General features: G+C 39.0%; 1 protein-coding gene across 3 annotated transcripts in view; it reads right to left on the bottom strand.

Annotated features, from left to right (window-relative positions):
* The window catches only part of cspg5b (chondroitin sulfate proteoglycan 5b), a 41,344-nt gene extending 22,381 nt beyond the window's left edge, over positions 1 to 18,963 (bottom strand). For all 3 annotated transcript variants that reach the window (XM_063011907.1, XM_063011915.1, XM_063011924.1), the window contains exon 1: positions 18,471 to 18,963. In XM_063011907.1, coding sequence (XP_062867977.1) covers positions 18,471 to 18,552 — 82 coding nt within the window. In that variant the 5' untranslated portion in view covers positions 18,553 to 18,963. The remainder of the gene's footprint in view (positions 1 to 18,470) is intronic.
* Between the last annotated feature and the right edge of the window lie 2,585 nt (positions 18,964 to 21,548).

The raw sequence follows: 21,548 nt of genomic DNA, 5'->3' as shown, positions 1-21,548 counted from the left end.
CATCTGATGCTTCCTTAGTGGTAAAGGCAATCCCAGCATTCAGTGCGGCACGACTTTTCTCACAAAAAATTAACAAATATGGTGCGGAGCAACAAACTGAGTTATTTTCAAATGTGAATAAATTATCATTGGTTTTTAATTTGTATAAACATGTACAAGTGTCATTTATTTGCAGGAACAGTTTAACCGTTTTTGGTACACGGAGGGAGAGAGTGAGTTGTCCCTCTCCTCATCCTATTGGTTTGAATGGCATGATGCTAACTGTGTTAGCTTAGTAAGCGAAAACTGATGTAATCGCTGTCTAAGTAGTGCATTCAAATAACCTGCCTTATAAGTCAATGACGTAATAGAATCCTCTCTACTTAAAAAGCTCCCTGTGTAGACAGTAAGACAGCAAGGCAGCTCACTAGGTTTTCGAACACACCCATTGAGTTCTCTTTGCCAAAGACAAAAAGGACCATCCAGACTTTTATTAGAAAGATGCAAAAGCCAACATCTGTCACGGTATGGGGTTGTACCAGTGCCCACGGCATGAGTGACGTGCATATGTGTGACGGTACCATTGACGTGGAGGGGTACATTGAGATTTCAGAGAGGCAACGTGCTTCCATGAAGGTAACATATTGTTTGGGGAAGTTATTTTTTTGAGCAAGCACAAGCTGTAGCACAGGCTACAACAGCAGGCTGCCATAGACACAGTTTGTGTGTGCTTGTGTTTGTGTGGCCTGCCTGCAGTCCATATCTTTTTTGTATTAGAAATGTATATAGGATCATGAAAAACATTCCACTGCAAAACAGCAACAAGTGTCATTAACAGGAAAAGTGATGGTACACAGAGCTTACAATAATGCAATCAAGTTGAAGACTTGGGAACACTGGGAATACTTTCTTTGTACTTTCGTCAGTTAAATAAAAATTCAAGAGAATTAACAAACCACAGATTTTTCTTTTTACTGCATTTTACAAAATGTCCCAGCTTTTCTGGAAATGGGGTTTGTATAATCGTGATGCTCCACAGTCCCAACCAGTATCAAATTTAAATACTGTTGAAAATTATAGTCAAAATCATTTCATTTTTTTTTTGGTTGTACAGGGTGAGTCAAAAGTTTCAGGACACTCTTTTATTTCAGAAACGAAAGGGAAAATGACATATCTGAATACCCCAGCAAGTAATGGGTGAGGGGGCCTATCTTTTAGGCTAGGTCCGGAACATGGCCGCCATCTTGAAAGCCGCCATATTGGATCAAGGGCAAGTTTTTCAAATGGGAAGGTGGTCGTGTAGCATATCAAAGAAGACCAGAATTTACTCAGAAATCGATTGCCGCAATCAGATTTGCAATATCTCTTGTGGTTCAAAAGTTATCAACACAGAAATTTGCAACAACAATCGGGAACGTTCCCTGTGATGCACAGCTATTTGACATTGATCCAATATGCCGGCTTTCAAGATGGCGGCCATGTTCCGGACCTAGCCTAAAAGATAGGCCCCCTCACCCATTACTTGCTGGGGTATTCAGATATGTCATTTTCCCTTTCATTTCTGAAATAAAAGAGTGTCCTGAGACTTTTGACTCACCCTGTATTTATTTTTTTTCCCATTATTTTCTCCCAATGTAGTAGCCTCCAATCCCCCTCCCTTGGAATTCAGCCAAAAGTACCACTTACCCCATGCTGGCCAAGGAGGACTGAGACTATTGCACGTCCCCTCACAGTTGCATCTTTTCACACGCCCACAATGGAGTCCCACAGAGATTCAAACCCTAGATCCCCAGATCTCAGCAGTAGTGTGCTTTAAACTGACTTTCTGTGAGTTTATGTTAGCAATAAAAATAGATTGTTATGTAGCTAGAGTGAATTTGTCAGACATCATGCTCAGATTAACAAATGTTCAGTATTACACACTTCATAACAAAGCCTTCTGTCAGACAATCTGCCAGTGTAATATGTAAAATTTCCTTTTTTTATTTCTCCATCCTTTTTCATACTGGCTTAGGAAAACAATTTAGTCACATTTTAAAGTTAAATGCTGTCTGCTTTGAATGCAGTATACAAGACAACACAACACAACACAACATGTAGTTTTGAGTAGAAAGAACAATGGGATTGCGTTTGAGATAAATCCAGGTCATGTGAGTGCAATCCTCTATCCATCACTGATCTCATTACTATTACTGCACATTCAGCAAGTCTGCTGAAGCCCAGATAAAGCAACAAAGAAAACAAAAAATGAAGCTTATTTAAACACGCCTGCACGCCTGTTTTGTTTACCTTGCTTCTTTATGTCTTGATCTTTGACGTTTACACATACACCAATCAGCCCTAACATTAAAACCACCTCCTTGTTTCTACACTCACTGTCCATTTTATCAGCTCCACTTACCATATAGAAGCACTTTGTAGTTCTACAATTACTGACTGTAGTCCATCTGTTTCTCTGCATGCTTTGTTAGCCCCCTTTCATGCTGTTCTTCAATGGTTAGGACCCCCGCATGACCACTACAGAGTAGGTATTATTTGGGTGGTGGATGATTCTCAGCACTGCAGTGACACTGACATGGTGGTGGTGTGTTAGTGTGTGCTGTGCTGGTATGAGTGGATCAGACACAGCAGCGCAGATGGTCTGTCCTGCTGGACTGAAAATAGTCCACCAACCAAAAATATATCCAGCCAACAGCGCCCCATGGGCAGAGTCAGTGACCACTGATGAAGGTCTAGAAGATGACCAACTCAAACAGCAGCAATAGATGAGCGATCGTCTTTACTTCTACAAGGTGGACCAACTAGGTATGAGTGTCTAATAGAGTGGACAGTGAGTGGACACGATATTTAAAAACTCCAGCGGCGCTGCTGTGTCTGATCCACTCATACCAGCACAGCACACACTAACACACCACCACCATGTCAGTGTTACTGCAGTACTGAAAATGATCCACCACCCAAATAATACCTACTCTGTGGTGGTCCTGTGGCGGTCCTGATCATTGAAGAACAGAGTAAAAGCAGGCTAAAAAGGTATGTAGAGAAACAGATGGACGACAGTCAGTAATTGTAGAACTTTAAAGTGCTCCTATATGGTAAGTGGAGCTGATAAAATAGACAGTGATTGTAGAAACAAGGAGGCGGTTATAATGTTGGAAGCATACACACATTTACCCGTCCACCCACAAATCTGCTTAATTAAGGCTTGCTGGCTTGTGTGAAGTCCCTGCTATCTTTCTAAAGCGGCTTGTGCCAGTGTTATTAGGAGTTTTGATTTACTAATGTACTCTGCTAAGCTTTTGCTGGAATCAGAGTGGGATTATCGGCTCTAGTCCAAGATTTGAGATGGTCAATCTGGGAGAGACAAATAAGGGAATCCCTCAGTCACACAATGACCTGATTGTTTCTTTTCTCTGTGACCTGTCCTCTATTTTGGAGCTGGAGGACAGCTTCACATCAATGCCCTGTTGTGTTGTCTTACTTACAGATGCCATTTCATAACCACTATGATAACTATTTTCTGTTTTTTACACACATCACCTACAGAAAATGCCAAGGACCAACAAACCCCAACGTGTACAGTTTGCCAGACGGTACTGGGACTTTCTGTGGGACCATGTTTATGGTTAGATGGGAATAAAATAAAGCATTTTAGCAATAAGCACCCACTGTGAAGCACATGAGGGATCTGTGATATTAAGAGACCTGGACAACTTGTTCGAATACGTAATATCATGGACAAGTACCAGCAGATTAAATCAGAACCTGACTGCTTAAACCAGGGAGTTTAAACTGTGCCAAGGTTTATCCAGCATGAGAATGAATGAAAAGATTCATAATAAACTTTTTCACTAACGGCAGCTCTGGAACACTTTGTTTTACAACCCCAAATCAGAAAAAGTTGGAACAGTATGGAAAATGCAAATAATAAAAAAAAACACTGAGTTTCTTACATTTACTTTGACTTTTATTTGATTGCAGACAGGATGAACCTGAGATATTTCATGTTTTATCTGCTCAACTTCATTGCATTTATTAATAAACATCCATTCCTGCATTTCAGGCCTGCAACACATTCCAAGAAAGTTGGGACAGTAAAGCATTTACCACTTTGTAATGTTGCCATTCCTTTTCACCACACTTAAAAGATGTTTTGGCACCGAGGAGACCAAGTGATTTAGTGTTTTAGCTTTTATTTTGTTCCATTCTTCCTGCAAACACATCTTAAAATGTGCAACAGTACGGGGTTGTCGTTGTCTCATTTTTCCTTTCAAACTTCTCCACACATTCTCTATTGCAGACAGGCCAGTCCAGTACCCGTACCCTCTTCTTCCGCAGACATGCCTTTGTAATGTGTGCAGCATGTGGTTTTGCATTGTCTTGTTGAAAAATGCATGAACGTCCCTGGAAAAGATGACGTCTTGAAGGCAGCATATGTTGCTCTAAGATCTCAATGTACTTTTCTGCAATAATGTTGCATCACAGAAGTGTAAATGACCTTTGCCAAGGGCACTAACACAGCTCCATACCATGACAGACCCTGGCTTTTGGACTTGTTGCTGATAACAGTCTGGATGGTCCTTTTTGTCTTTGGTCCAGAGCACACGGAATCCATTTTTTCCAAAAAAAAAAGACCTGAAATGCTGATTCATCTGACCACAAAACACATTTCCACTGTGTGATGGTCCATCCTAGATGCCTCCGAGCCCAGAGAAGTCGACGCCGCTTCTGGACATGGTTAACATAAGGCTTCTTTTTTGCACAGTAAAGTTTAAAGTGGCATTTGTGCATGTAACTCTGTATTGTAGTGCTTGATAAAGGTTTGCCAAAGTAATCCCTTGCCCATGTGGTTATATCAGCTATTGTTGAGTGGCGGTTCTTGATGCAGTGCCGCCTGAAGGATCGAAGATCACAGGCGTTCAGCTTAAGCTTGCACCCTTGACCATTTATGCACTGAAATTCCTTATGATTCCCTGAATGGTTTAATGATATTATACACTGTAGAGGGAGAAATATGCAAATCCCTTCCAATCTTTCTTTGAGGTACAATGTTTTTAAACATTTTAATAATTTTCTCACGCATCTGTTGACAAACTGAAGATCCTCTGATCATCAGTCTTTCCTGTAAAGAAAATGTGTTTTCCATACTGTCCCAACTTTTTCTGATTTGGGGTTGTAGATGAAGGGTTTTCAACATTTAACAATTCTGTATGTTTTACCAATTAATAAAGTTAAGTTTGAGACAAAATGACACAGCTGAAACTCATCCTAAATCCCAACAGACTGCCTGTATATTTACCATCATTCTCTTCTCTCCTTCTTGATAATTCCCCATTCCCACTTCATCCCCATTTCCACCACATCTCCTCACATTTTTGTTCATCAAAATTTAAGCTAAATAGAAGGGGGGCTGGCCAGCACAAAAAGGAACCCCTCACATAGGAACCCCTCAGGGTTCTCCCTGCTTTCCTCACAGTCTCATAATCACTCTGCATTCACTAAGGTGTGGCCTGCATTCTTAAACTACTCCTTAATACATTCAAGCAGCCAGCTGGATCAGTTTTTGTCCACTGTTGCTGTCAACTGCCCAACAGTGTAAGAACCTCTGTTTTACACCATTACATTATATTCTGAATAAACAGTGCAACTTATACATTTTAATGAAGTGTATGTTTCAGTACCTTTCTTTTCATCAGTGTGACTGGCAGTTTGAAACACTGCTGCTGTAAAAAAAACGTGGTTTCATTCAGTCCTATTGTGAAATTAGATGTGAGAGTCTGCTGGCTAATCAGAGAAACACACACACACACACACACACACACACACACACACACACTGGTTGCCAAGGAGCCGTATAAAGTGGCTGCCATCTGAAAAGCCATGTGGAACAGAGCTTTCTCTGTCCTAACCTCTCGCTTCATGGCCTCTCTTTCACATGTCTGCTTCAGCATCTTGCCTTGGACTGCAATATGAATGTGGATAAGCATATCAAACATTTCTTTCAGTCATACAAATGTAAGCATTTTTAAGTAAAATTCCACAAAAATGTGACACAAAATGTAACTGGATCAAAGGAACGTTATGGGGGAGTGCCATTTGCCATAGCTAATAATAAAGCTTAGCTAAATACACACTATATGACCAATGGTACACTATAAAGTATTCGCTCGTCTGCTTTCACAACCATATGAACTTGAGTGACATCCCATTCTTAATCCATGGGGTTTAATATGATGTCGGCCCACCCTTAACTATGCTATAACAGCTTCAACTCTTCTGTGGAGGCTTTCCACAAGGTTTAAGAGTGTGTTTATGGGAATTCTTGAGGTCAGACACTGATGTTGGACTATCGGGTTGACATCAGGACTCTCAGGACCACAAAGTTGGGAGCATGAAGTTGTCCAAAATCTCTTGGTATGCTGAAGTATTAAGAGTTCCTTTCACTGGAACTAAGGGGCCGAGCCCAACTCCTGAAAAACAACCCCACACCATAATCCCCCCTCCACCAAACTTTACACTTGGCACAATGCAGTCAGACAAGTACCGTTCTCCTGGCAACCTCCAAACCCAGACTCGTCCATCGGATTGCCAGACGGAGAAGCGTGATTCGTCACTCCAGAGAACACATCTCCACTGCTCTAGAGTCCAGTGGCGGCATGCTTTACACCACTGCATCTGACACTTTGCATTGAACTTGATGATGTAAGGCTTGAATGCAGCTGCTCGGCCATGGAAACCCATTCCATGAAGCTCTCTACACACTGTTCTTGAGCTAATCTGAAGGCCAAATGAAGATTGGAGGTCTGTAGTGATTGACTCTGCAGAAAGTTGGCATCCGCTGACCCCGCTCTGTCATTTTACGTCAGTACCACTTTGTGGCCGAGTTGCAGTCGTTCCCAATCGCTTCCACTTTGTTATAATGCCACTGACAGTCAACTGTGGAATATTTAGTAGTGAGAAAACTTCACGACTGGACTTGTTGCACAGGTGGCATCCTATCATGGTACCACGTTGGAATTCACTGAGCTCCTGAGAGCGACCCATTCTTTCACAAATGTTTGTAGAAGCAGTCTGCATGCCTAGGTGCTTGGTTTTATACACCTATGGCCATGGAGGTGATTGGAACACCTGAATTCAATTATTTGGATGGGTGAGTGAATACTTTTGGCAATATAGTGTATGTGGCCAAACCTCCTGATTACTGAGTTCATGAGTCATAGCCCCACCTCTTGCTAACAGGTGTAGAAAATCTAATAAATAAAATACATTATACACGTCTGACTTGGGGCAACAGTTTTGGAAAAGGAACCCCCAGTGAACACTTTTGGGGCTCTGATTTGAGTAATTTGTGAACCAAAACTGAATGGACAAAATCCCACAGAAACACTAATATCTAGAAAATAAAGTTCCATAATAGTGAAGTATGTTAAGGCTGCAGGAAGGGGGACTTAATCCAAAATGCCAACCTAAAGTTTAGCACAGACTGATTAGTCAATTACCACTTAAATTTCCACTGTTCTATTAAAAATGCCCCAACATCCCATCACAAACATTTCAGAACATGTAATATACCACTGCAAAAAGGATTTTGCTGTCCTGGACCCCAAGAGGGACCCAATGTCTTCTATGTTTCTTTTGTATTACTTATGACAATTTTTTGTATTTTATATCTTATAAAAGCTGTAATAATTGTAACATATTTAGCACAGAAAATATATTAACCTGAAACACGTACTTTACATTTTACTTGTCTGTTTGTGTGTGTGTGTGGTGTGTGAGAAAGTGACTTGAGTGAATATTACACACACTTAAACTCTTTCCCTCAGGGAGTGATGGAGAAGAAGAGTGAGAAAGTGCACATCTCTGTTTTCACTTTTTACAAATCAAGGCCAAATACAAAGAGAGGGATTTTTCTTCCCTGTTTAGTAAGCATGTCATGATATTGAAGAAAAGAAAGCTGGGGAATGCTGGGAAGTAGCTGGGAGGTAGGGTTTTAGGCACAAGAGGAGAGTGAGAATGAGGGAAATACCATGTCAATGTTCTCTGAATATCTTATTAATTAAATATTGGTGATTTTTTATGCATACTGTATTTAAAAATCATAGAAATCCCAAGGCTGCCGGGACATACAAAATGGAACAGAGTCTTTTAGATTTCTAAAAACTACACCCAATATTTTTAATAAATTTTTAATTTAACATTTCCTCCCTTTTTTACTCAGTCCAGTCAAGCTTATTTCTCTCTTGTTGCTGCAACCACCCCCACCTCCGATCAAGTCATCAATCGCTTCTTTTCACTTTAGTCTCACAAACCACAGCATCGCCTGCATAGAGCCATGCGATTCGTGATCAGTGTAGGCACCCAGCCAGCTGATAGTAAAACTACTTTTATTAAACTATAAGAGACCAAAAGTTTTCAGCTAACTGTGCATTATATGGAAGAAAAGTATGTAGACAGCTGGTAACAGGTGTATACAATAAACTGAAATAAAAAAGATACTTCCAAATTAGCAACAGTCTGGGAAAAGGCCTTTTCTGTTCCAGCATGATCGTACTGCTGTGCTGTGCTGGACCTCAGTCCCACTGAAGACCTATAAAATGAACTGTTTTGTTAGTTGCAAGCCAGACCTCCTTATCCAACACAAGTGCCTGATCTCACAAATGCTCTATTCCCACACTTCAAAATGTGTTTTCACTAGAGTAGTGGAGGCTAGCTCAGTCCCCTCCACAATTACTGGCACTCCTTGTTATGATAAGTAAAAAATTAAACAAAATTCACCAATGGATTATATAACTTAATCTTACACTGAAAGAAAATTCACCCTTTAACTGGAGTAAATTAAATTAGAAAAAAAATCCATTATTAAGAAATAATTATTTTACCAAAACCACATGTGCTACACATATTGGCACCCTTGCATTCAATACTTTCTACAACCTCTATATGCCAGTAAAACAGCACTTAGTCTTTGTAACATTTAATATGGCTGGATGATACAGGATAGTAAATTTGAGACCATTTCTCTTTGACTGTAGCTGCCAAGAAGGAGCCACTTTTATAGCTAGAGGCCATTATTTCTATAAAATGTATAATGTAAATGTATAATATATACACTGATTAGCCATAACATTAAAACCACCTCCTTGTTTCTACACTCACTTTCTATTTTATCAGCTCCACTTACCATATAGGAGCACTTTGAAGTTCTACAGTTACTGACTGTAGTCCATCTGTTTCTCTACATACCTTTTTAGCCTGCTTTTACCCTGTTCCTCAATGGTCAGGACCCCCACAGGACCACCACAGAGCAGGTATTATTTAGGTGGTGGATCATTCTCAGCACTGCAGTGACAATGACATGGTGGTGGTGTGTTAGTGTGTGTTGTGCTGGTATGAGTGGATCAGACACAGCAGCGCTGCTGGAGTTTTTAAATACCGTGTCCACTCACAGTCCACTCTATTAGACACTCCTACCTAGTTGGTCCACCTTGTAATTGTAAAGTCAGAGACGATCGCTCATCTATTGCAGCTGTTTGAGTTGGTCATCTTCTAGACCTTCATCAGTGGTCACAGGACACTGCCCACGGGGCGCTGTTGGCTGGATATATTTTTGGTTGGTGGACTATTCTCAGTCCAGCAGTGACAGTGAGGTGTTTACAAACTCCATCAGCATTGCTGTGTTTTATCCACTCATACCAGCACAACACACACTAACACACCACCACCATGTCAGTGTCACTGCAGTGCTGAGCATGATCCACCACCCAAATAATACCTACTCTGTGGTGGTCCTGGGACAGTCCTGACCATTGAAGAACAGCATGAAAGGGGGCTAACAAAGCATGCAGAGAAACAGATGGACTACAGTCAGTAATTGTAAAACTACAAAGTGCTTCTATATGGTAAGTGGAGCTGGTAAAATGGACAGTGTGTGTAGAAACAAGGAGGTGGTTTTAACGTTATAGCTGATCGGTGTATATAATACAGTAACTATGATATGTGAAGTCTTCAACTCCAAACCAGTTTTAACAGCATGCATGCATTCAATCAAATCCTTTTCATTCTATGCTTAATGGTACAAATTCATAATTACATCTAACTTGCATCACTAAAGCTTTCTAACACTTTTACTGTGATACTCAACGATGCTTAAGAATGTCCACACAGTATATTCATGAGGTTTGTTATAAATAGAGTACTGAGAGTCCTAAGCAGGGGGCTGGCACAGCAATGTTCGGCATCACTGATGGCATGCAGATACTCAGTGGTACCAGAGTAAAGCCGGACAGACCTATTGTGATGCCAGACCTGCTGTTAAAATAGTGCCAAATTTTCTAATTCTTTTATTTAGAGTTTCTTCTGTGCTTAGCTAATTATTGTGCATTTTAATGATATTTTAAAATAGTACTTTTTTTCTATTTTTGCATATTTCCAACACCTTCTAGGTTTGAATCAACACTTTTAATATTAGACAAATAACCCAAGAACCACAATGTTACCCTGAACCCTAAAACACATAATGTTTTTTAACATTCTCATTTATTGATGGAAAATGCTGTTCAGCCCTACCTGACCCTATCTGAAAAAGTCATCTACTACATTAACCAATGAACCAAATTCAATTTATAAGTTTATTCAGTTTCCCCTAGCAACACCCAGGCATGATTACGGTCAGACCTGTTAAATCTAAACAATATTCAAATAGAACCTGGCAATGTGAAGCAGGCTAGAAGGTCTAAATAGATTCAAACATAGGTGCGAAAAGAAAAAAAAAACTCATTAAAATCTACCTTTATGTTAAGGGTTACAAAACCATCGCTAAGGCTCTGGGTCTACAGTGAACCACACGGAGATAACTAGATGATCCCAGGATCTTTGGGATAATAGTTCGTAGACTGATGAGTAAAGATGAAACTTTTTGGAAGACATGGGTTTCATTACATCTGGTGTAAATCTAACACTACTTTACACCATAAAGTGACATGGAAGTGTGATGGACCCAGGTGACATAAGTTATGAAACCATGAATTACAGTTTGTGACCTATGTAGCAGGACAAGGATCCGAAGCACACCAGCACAAAAGAAACAAAATTAAGGTTTTGAAGTGGCCACGTCCTGACTTGAATCAAATGAATAAGCTGTGGCCAAATTTTAAACATGCGGTTTAGGCTCAAAAACCCTCCAACTTAGCCAAATGAAAACAATTCTACAAAGAGGAGTGATTCAAAATTCTTTCACAATGATGTAAAAGACTTATTGCAAACGGCTGATTGCAGCTGTTACTCCCGAGGGTGAAACAATCAGTTTTTACTTTTGTGTAACATTTTGTGTTTTGTGTAAATACTTTTTCACAGCACTGTAAGTGTACTGATTAGTAAATGACACCAGATGTACAGTTCCTAAAGCATTTATGCAAAATTACAAAGGTAAATTACAAACCTAATTTCCAGAAAAATTGGGACATTTTGTGAAATGCAATAAAAATATGTATCTGTGATTTGTAAATTCTGTTAAATCTTTATTTAACTGACTAAAGCTGAAAGGAAAAATTTCCATGTTTTCCCTGATCAACTTTATTGTATTTTGTAAATATAAACACATTTAGGATTTAATGACTGCAACACACTCCAAAAAGTTGAGACAGAGGCATGATTACCCCTATGCTCCATCAGCTTTCCTATTAATACGATTTTTAATGGTTTGGGAACTTAGGACACTAATTCTTGAAGTTTTGCAATTGGAAATTTACTCCATTATTGCCTATGAGAATTCAGCTGCTTAATAGTCCATGGTCACGGTTATTTGATTCTTCTCTTCATGCTGCACAATACATTTTTAATAAAAGACAGATCTGGACAGCAGACAGGTCAGTCAAGCACACCGTTTCTGTGTCTGTGAAGCCACACTGTTGTAATGCATATAGAAGGAGGCCTGCCATCATCTTGCTAAAATAATCATGCTGAAATAGTGATGAACTAGGAGGAGAGGACGTTACCTTAATGGTAGCATGTGTCTTTCTAAAGTCTCAATATACACATCAGAGATATGGTATCTTCACACATATGCAATTTACCCATTCCATGGGCACTGATACACCGCCATACTATGACAGATTCTTGACAGTTGGCTTTTGCACCTTTCACTAATAACAGTCTGGATGGTCCTCTTCATTGTTGGAAAGAAAACTTTCTATTAACAAGCTGAACCGTGGATTTATCTGACCTCAGCACATGTTTCCACTGTCTTTCAGACCATCTTGGGCACAGAGGTGTTTCTAAATAAAATTGATGTATTGGCTTTCTCTTGGTGTAACAAAGTGTCAGGTTGCATTTCTTGATGCAGCGTTGACTGTGTAAAGTGACAATGGTTTTCTGAAGTACTCCTGAGCCCAGGTGGCTAAAATTATCACAGTAGCATGATGGTTTCTCATGCAATGTAGTCAGGGAGTTCAAAGAGTCACACACATTTAACACTGGTTTCTGGCTTTGCCTTACATGGACTGAGATCTCTCCAGATTCCCTGAATGTTTTCACAATATTATACGGTAAAAGACTAAATATTTGCAATATTGCATTGAAGATGTTCTTTTTGAACTGACTGGCATTTTATCTTTGCCACAAAGTAGTGAGCCATGATGTATGATTGCTTGTTAAGACTGATCCTTTGGTGGTTCCTTGTTTTACCTAATCATGATTCTCTCACCTGTTATCAATGTAGCTGCTTATTGTGGACTTCTATTTTGGAGAGGCATTACACAAGATTCTGGTGTGTTGCTATTTGTACTTTGTTTGATGCCCAGTATCTTCACATTTCACCAAACTCCAAGCTACATGTAACACTGAATTGTGTCTAACAGGTTGTGCAGCTCTAGTGTTAACATTCCATAAGATATTTTCACCCTATATTTACAGTTCCAGACGGCCAGGCTAGGCAGGGTGCTACCTCTAACGTTCTGACACTAATGCCCACTGACAACCTCTGCTGTCAGGAGACCTCAGTGGCAGATGGTTGTTTAAACCATGCCAGGCACATTCAGAGCCAGAATGTTGCAGTCTTGAGGCAAACCACAACCCACCTGCCACATTCAACTACCGTACACATGAACTTTGTGGGTATACAACTGACTGACAACTGACTAACTTTAGCCCACCTGATGCTCTCCACTCATTTTCACCCCTCACTCCCAAACCTCATTTATCAATTAAAATGGTTGAGGCTGTGCAGCAGGTAGCTAGTGATGAAATGATTGGAACAGCTAATGAGGTAAAGAGATGGGGCATTAATGTTGGTGGTGGAAGAAAACTTAAAGATCAGGCATTGTCAGATGGTACAGGTTGAAGTGTCTTAGCCAAGTAAAGCTGGTTGGTTGTAGGTAAGGTTGATATTTGGGTGGTTTGAATACTTGACTGGATTTGATCAAACTGAGAAGAATGAATAGTGGGGGTGTTGGATGAACGCAGTAGGGGTGGAATGTTAGCCTCTATGGCTATTTACATGACAGACACATGATTTCCTAAAAATCAAATGTTTCTTTTATAGTTATGGGCGTATGCACACTCTATGGGCAAAAGTATTGGGACATCCCTTCCAATTTTTGATTCATGTTTAAATGCTCAAAAGAGTGGCTGTTGTTTATACTTACTTAGTACTAAATAGTACTTTATACTATTAATTTGGCCATATAGGGTATCGCAGTTCATAGTGTGTTACTATTATATATCAGTGTGTTTTGGAAAGTGCCACTCTGGAGATTTGAGGACTGGTAGTTGTGGGTGGGATAAAATAGGCTCTCGGGAAAGGGATGGAGAGGGGGCTGGGGGGATGAGATGAAAAGGGGGCCAGGGTATGGGATAAGTGAGTCATTGCTAAGATGGCAAAATAATAAAAAGTGGCTTGCCTGGGTCATGCAGCACCCCAGAAAGACTACTGATGGCTGAAAGAAGTTGTTATGGAACAATGAATCAAAATGTGAAATCTTTGAGTAGGAAAAAGGATAAATCCTCAGTTTATCGGGTGTAGGAGTGTTGTTAGGATTTATACCTTATACAGTGTCAATGCTAGAAAGAGAATAGTGTTCCAAGCAAAAATATAAGACTTAAGGGAGGACTTAAGGAAGATTAACACACATCGTTCATGAATAAAACAAACTGCTCTAGTTCATGTCTATCACAAAATGAATGTGCTGGAACAAGTTAACCCAAGCAGAATTATTTTGCACACACTTCTCTGACAAATACAAAGAAAAGGAATACATTTTCATAAAACAAAGGGAAGAGGTATTGAAAATCTGTCCCATTAACTGACATATAAAACTGCTGCACCCAGAAGGCATATAATATTTAATAGTAATTCATTAATTAACTTTAGCCAGAATTCATTATTTTTGCATCACTGAAACAAAATTTGCAACATTATCTACATATTAACCCCAATTTTTACCTGTGTATTAGGGGTAAGCAATATACCCATAATCTTCTACCACAGTATATGTGTTTATATTTTGATTATGGTATATAATACAATATAGTACTATTTAATTAAAAATTTGAAAAATCATTTCTGAGGTACTGGATATATAACAAAAAACATACTCTTTTTCACCATGCTTACTCATTTGTCTCAATTGTAAATAGAGTAAATAATTTATCTTTAGATAAATTTGTTGTGTGACATGTCTGCAGTATAACACTGATGATGATAATAAACTGCCAAAACCAGTTATTTAAAAAAAAATGATATGCTCTAACACTGCCATCAATTTGTTTCAGCATGACTGTGCCTCCGTGCACAAAGCAAAGGGTTGATGAGTTTGCTGTGGATAAATTCCACTTGTCTGCACATCGCCCTGAAATGTTGATTATGAGACAGGCAGTCTTGTCCATTGTGAGTTCACAAATGCTTTTCTGACTTATCGGGTACATATTTTCATAAAATGTCAAAACATTCAGCCTGCACTGAAAAGTGAAGTGAGACAGTTAAAGCTGCAAATTGCAACTCTATTTAAATGTCCATGGTTTAATAATGAGATTTCCAACTCATACTTTTGGTCAAATACAGTATATTACAGGAAAAAATACTTCCAAATATCTTTAGTGAAAACCTTTATACAGTCAGATTGCAGATATGTATTATATTCTTTATATATAAAAATATATCATATTTTTTAATATTGTACCTGGTATGTGTGAAGTGTAAAAGCACGCCTAAGCCAACATACCATGCTGAGTAAACCGACAGTTAAGTTTAGCAACTCAATACCTAGCACAATGTGAAGAAACATTTAAGTCAACTTTTTAACAGATGTAAAAGTTTTATGGACGTGTCTGCTCTGAAACTGAATGTATGTCATGATAACAAAGCTGAAACTTATGGTTAATAATAAATGCACATAATATCTATAAGAAACTTCATGGACCTTTACATCTCCAGAGAGGGCCTACTTTAGGAGAAAACAGTAAACTAGACTGTTTTTGGTCTAATTCCCAGGTGGAGCGGTCTGGGTCTCTTCTTTGAGGAGTTTGCATTCAGGTTAATTGAAACTACTGAAAAGTGTCATTATGTATGTGAATGTGTGTGTGTGTGTGTGTGTGTGTTGCCCCGTGATGGACTGGCGACTTGTCTGGGGTGTTTCCTACCTTTTGCCCAGTGAATCAGACCCACCACGATCCTGAATAGGATAAAGGGTATAGTACAACAGGCAAAGAATGATAAATTAATTAATGTGTACCAGGTAAGTCTTATGTTAAAGGTTTTAACCTGGTAAGGTGGTATTTTGGAAACAGAATGTATGTAGTGTCATTACCCAGTATTTAGACTATTTTTAGTGTTTTAGTGTTAACAAGATTTTAGTGTGTATTTTCCCACCACTTTTGCTTTCCTGAAATATCACCTGACTCTCAAGAACGTATTTCTGACATTCCAGGAGCTAAAAGCAAAATCCAGTCACAAACCACTCTAATAGGTAAAGCCGCAATCAGAACTAGCAGTCTTGACTTTGTGGGACAGGGACATTTGTCAAGAGACCTAGATGTTTATGATGTCAACTTATGTTAGCAAAATTGATTAATCAATAAATATTTTTCTTGTTGTATATTTTCATTCAACTCTGTACACATCACCATAATATTTATTGAGGTTGAATTTTGCTTGCAGTCTTTGTTGTAGGCACATTCCTTGGACATTTTAGTAAAGTATACAATAGACACAATTTGTTTTTCTCTTGCATAGCTTGCATATTTTCACCCATGGGCTTTGCAAATCATTTAAATGTATGAATAATTTTAAAATGGCAAATCTATTTAAAAAAAAGGCCTGTTACCTTAGAAAACTAAAGATAATTAACCATAAGGATTTTAACGTCATGTTTTACACACTTTGGTTACATTCAAGACAGGAGAGGTATTTACTAGTTACACAGAACTCGTCAGTTCAATGTCAAACACAGTCATAGACAATTTTGTATCTCCAATTCACCTCACTTACATGTCTTTGGACTGTGGGAGGAAACTGGAGCTCTAGGAGGAAACCCACGCAAACTCCACACAAAAAGGACCCACATTGCCCCACCTGGGAATCAAACCCAGGACCTTCTTGCTGTGAGGCTGTGCTGTGTGTGCTGTGTGACTGTTAATGGGGGAATTATTTTTTTAACTGGACATTTAGTTGAGGTGGTGACAGAGAGTAAATGGAACATTTCTAGACTAAGACAAAAGATTGTTGTCAATCTAGTTTCAAAGCAAGATTAACTGTGAACACAATGTCAAATTCCACAATCTGTCAATGTGTATAGAAAATGCTTACATTAAGTGTTCTACTTTTTTCAGGTAAATATAGATTTATGAGAACTAACAAATCAGTTTCTTCTTTTTATTGCATTTTACAGCTTTCAATGGGCACAAGGCACACAGAAACACCCTGGACAGGGTGCCAGTCCAATACACACAAACACATTTACACACACCTAAAGGCAATTTTAGTATCTCCAATTAACCTGTATGTCTTTGAAGTGTTGGAGGAAACCCACGCCGACACGGGGAGAACATGCAAACTCCACACAGAAAGGACCGAGACAGCTCCACCTGGGAATCAAACCCAAGACCTTCTTGCTATGAGGTGACAGTGCAACCCACTGAGCCACCGTGTCGCCCCTGTTAATGGGGGGAAAATGTTTTTTTTTTAACTGGACATTGGTTTGAGGTGGTGACAAAGAGTGAATGGAACATTTCTAGACTAAGAAAAAAAATCTTTGTCAGTCTAGTTTCAAAGCAGGCTTAACTGTGAACACAACGTGAAATTCCAGAATGTCAATGTGTATAAAACGGCTTACAATTAGTGTTTAGAAAAAAAGATCAATAGGAAGCCAATCATTTTCAGTTTCTACCAGTTAAGCTGCTTATTATGGAATGCTGTAACTTAAATATTCTAGAAACTTTTCACTCTTATTTTGTCTCTGCCTCAACATTATGGAGTATGTTGCAGGCATTAAATTGTAAATGTGCTTGTATCTACAAAACACAATAATAAATGAAAACAGTGGAAACCTTTTTTTCTACTTTTGTCAGGTAAATAAAGATTTAAGAGAATTAATAAATCACGATTTCTTCTTTTTATTGCATTTTACAGCTTTCAATTGGGGTGTTAGTCCAATGCAGGGCAGATAATACACACAAACACATTCACACCTCAGCGCACACATCTGAAGGCAATATTAGTATCTCCAATTAACCTGCATGTCTTTGAACTGTTGGAGGAAACCGGATCTCTGGGTAGCACTGACGCCTCACAGCAAGAAGGTCCTGGGTTCGATCCCCAGGTGGAGCGGTCCGGTTCCTTTCCATGTGGAGTTTGCATGTTCTCCCCGGCAGTGGCGTTTCTAGACCATGTGAGGTGGGGGGTCCAGGCAGGGGCCAGAGGCTATGTTAGAGGGGCCAGTTACTTTCTGCCCAAATGTGCATTGTGGGCATTAAGTGGAAACAGTCGATATTCAATAGATTTTATTTATGCAGTTTTCAGTCTACATTTTCTTGAGTTTCTTTTTCATATTCAATTTGAGTTACATATACTATATTCCTAGGGGGGCCACCACTGTCTGCGTGGGTTTCCTCTGGGAGCTCCGGTTTCCTCCCACAGTCCAAAGACATGCAAGTGAGGTGAATTGGAGATTCAAAATTGTCCATGACTGTGTCTGACATTAAACTTAAACTGATCCTACTAAATAAAGGAAACCGGAGCTCCCAGTGGAAACCCACGCCACACGGGGAGAACATACAAACTCCACACAGTTGGGAATCGAACCCAGGACTTTTGCTATGAGGCGACAGTGCTACACACCGAACCATGCGATGCGTAGGCTGTGTCAGATAATGTAATGACAGCTGAATGTATGTTGTATCTTGTGACCTATTTAACATCACACATCATTTTAAAGTGACTATGTATAAAGAAATTATAGAAAGTGTGAGGTGAATAAACAATACTAATCATTTCTTACCGTGTGCACACAAAGGAACCGTGTACAGAAGAAGGATGCTGGACAGCAGGGTTGGAGTGAACAGCGTCCACCTGTAGTTCATTTTATAACAAATAAAACGAGTTCCAAAAGTGTGAAATGTAATTTATAAAATTCAAACCAAAATAAAATACAAAAAATCCTAATTTTAACCGAAGCTAATTTCCTCCCGTGTTGGTTCAGGTTTTTTCGTTTTTCCCCATGACATCTCCGGACGTTTGTTTGTCAGTCCTTCAGTTTTTCATCTGTTTGTTACTCCTACATTGACATTCTTCCCACATTACAAATTCCGCCCACTTTAAGGTAACAAAAACGCCTGAAGGACAGAAACGTCTCCGTTTGAACTGAGCTCACACTAACCCTGAACTAGGACTGAACGAGCTCTGCGTTTGAATATGTTAATCTAGTTCCAAAAGAATCCTAAATGGCTACCACTCACTATAGTGGCGCACTACATTGTGTACACAAATAACGGTGTGTACGGCCTATAATGTGCACTATTTAATCTGTTCACTATACAGTCACTAAATTAACCGCCTGAGCGCACTTGTTTTCACGCGTGTAAGAGTGGTGTAGGCAGTTCGGCTCTTTTTAGTGAATCATATCAACTGACTCAACTCAATAATGTAGGCAGTTCGGCTCTTTTTAGTGAATCATATCAACTAACTCAACTCAATACTAAGAGTCGACTCTTTGAAGCCGCAAACGACTTTTTATACAGTTTATTTATTTATTAGGATTTTAACATCATGTTTTACACACTTTGATTATATTCATGACCGGACAGGTAATTACTGGTTACACAAGATTTATCAGTTCAAATTTTAATATCAAACACAGTCATGGACAATTTAGTATCTCCAATTCACCTCACTTGCATGTCTTTGACCTGTGAGAGAAAACCGGAGCTCCCGGAGGACACCCACGCAGACACAGGGAGAACATGCCAGTGGCGGTTCTAGGGGGAAGCCAGCGGGGCCAGTTTGACAACCAGCTAGAATCAATGGAAGCTACAATACATAGCACAGCCTAACTTAACGGATAAGTAAATACTCCGTAAATCCGTGTTTTCACACCCCCCTTCTCTGCATCCACAGAATCAGTTGGGAGTTTTCCAAACTAAATTTCGTCTAACCGACTGCTCGTGTAACCAAGCGTCTTTAGAGTTTATAAAGAAAGAAAGAAACTGTACATAGACAAACTATCGGGAGCATAATACTTTACTGGCTTGCGTTTTGAGCACAGACTACGGAGAGATGATCATGTGTGTAGAGAAGCACACTTTTTCATTGACTGTGAAATCCTAAAAGGGACAGAATGCACTTAAAACATAAACAAATACATCAAACATTGTCAGCACACTACACATAAAAGTCTGTTACACTAACGTTATTATGATGCCATATAATGCCATATGATTGCTAGGACTGCCTCATTTCATACGCTACATGAATGAAAAATGTTAAATCGCTAAACACAAATCTTACATTTTGAATTTTACAGCAAATAGCATATTTGGGATTTTCACAGCCTATATTTTGGGGCAAATGTATAGCTCAAATTGTTAAACAACACATGTTAAATAACATGTTACATTGTGTGTGTTTTGGGCGGCACAGTGGGTAGCACTGTCGCCTCACAGTAAGAAGGTCCTGCGTTCAATCCCCAGGTGGGGCGGTCCGGGTCCTTGTGTGGAGTTTGCATGTTCTCCCCGTGTCTGCGTAAGTTTACTCCGGGTGCTCCAGTTTCCTCCCACAGTCCAAAGACACGCAAGTGAGGTAAATTGGAGATACTAAATTGTCCATGACTGTGTTCGATATAACCTTGTGAACTGATCCTAATAAACAAACAAACAAATACATTGTGTTTTATAGGCTATATAAAAAGAAATAAATTAGATCACAAGATGCGTTAGTACATACAACCCCTAACAATATATAACATTTAACATGGTTGGTCAGTTATTACACCATAGCACTTCAATGTGTATTGTTTATTACAAATTTAAGAATGTAAATGTTTGAATTGTTACTGAATGACATGCATTAGGATTTTTATTTTATTTATTAATTTGTTTTGCATCATAATGTGAGGTTAGAATATATTAAACTCAATTTTAGTTCATCAATAAATCTTTGATGCCATTGTCTTGCGATCTTTGACTTATAACGGCTCTTTAACGCGACTCAGCTTCTGATAGTGAATTAAGAGTCGACTCAAAGAATTCACTCGTTCGCGATCCGTTTAGCCTTTTGTGTTTGCGTGCAGTGCGCTTTCTCTCTGTTCAGCGCAAATATTAACGCTGTTACAAATTATAGATAAGCCTTGTATAGATAAGATCTTTAAGGACGAAAAAAAATCTGAATATGGTTTACAGTAGCTTTTAAGCCTCACAGACAAAAGAAGAAAGCAAAGCTTAAGCTTTAATTATAGACAATGTTAACAGCACAGCACTGAGGACCATGTTCAATAAGGTTTTATTCAGCACTATTTTTAGAACAAATGCTATCCCATTTTTGCTTCAAAAACGAACAGTTAGGTTTGACTCTTGTTTAAATGTGTAAATAAATTAAAAAATGCAAAATTCCTTAGTGTAGCTCCAAAATTAACACCAACTTTCTACACCAAATATGTTTTGGCTGATCAGATGTATTGGAATTTGGCAGAAAACAATGAAAACATGGGGAAAATATATCACCAGTATACAGCACCAGTGGAAGATAAGGTGCCCCCACTACTGTCACAAATTGGAAGTTAAATCTAAAATAATAGATTAATGAAACTGAGTTAATAGATAACAAAGTTAAGTTTATCTGCATGGCCAGGGTCAGCTCACTGATTAGTTCTGACTAGACTTGATGAATTCCACTGTAAATAAGAGATAAACACACAGTTTTCATCAAGGTTTAAAACTGAGGATGTTTTAATTGATCTTAAATAAAAAATAATCAGTTAGCCTATCAGCTACTAAATACTATCAGTAACACTATCACAGAATAAAGAATAGGACCACCCTTGTTTAAAAAGAAGGATCAGACCACCAGGCATAAAAGATCTTGG

Source organism: Trichomycterus rosablanca, chromosome 2 (genome assembly GCF_030014385.1).
Source record: "Trichomycterus rosablanca isolate fTriRos1 chromosome 2, fTriRos1.hap1, whole genome shotgun sequence".
NCBI lineage: Eukaryota > Metazoa > Chordata > Actinopteri > Siluriformes > Trichomycteridae > Trichomycterus > Trichomycterus rosablanca.
The sequence above is the reverse complement of the archived record's forward strand: the minus strand, read 5'-3'. Positions and strand labels throughout refer to the sequence as shown.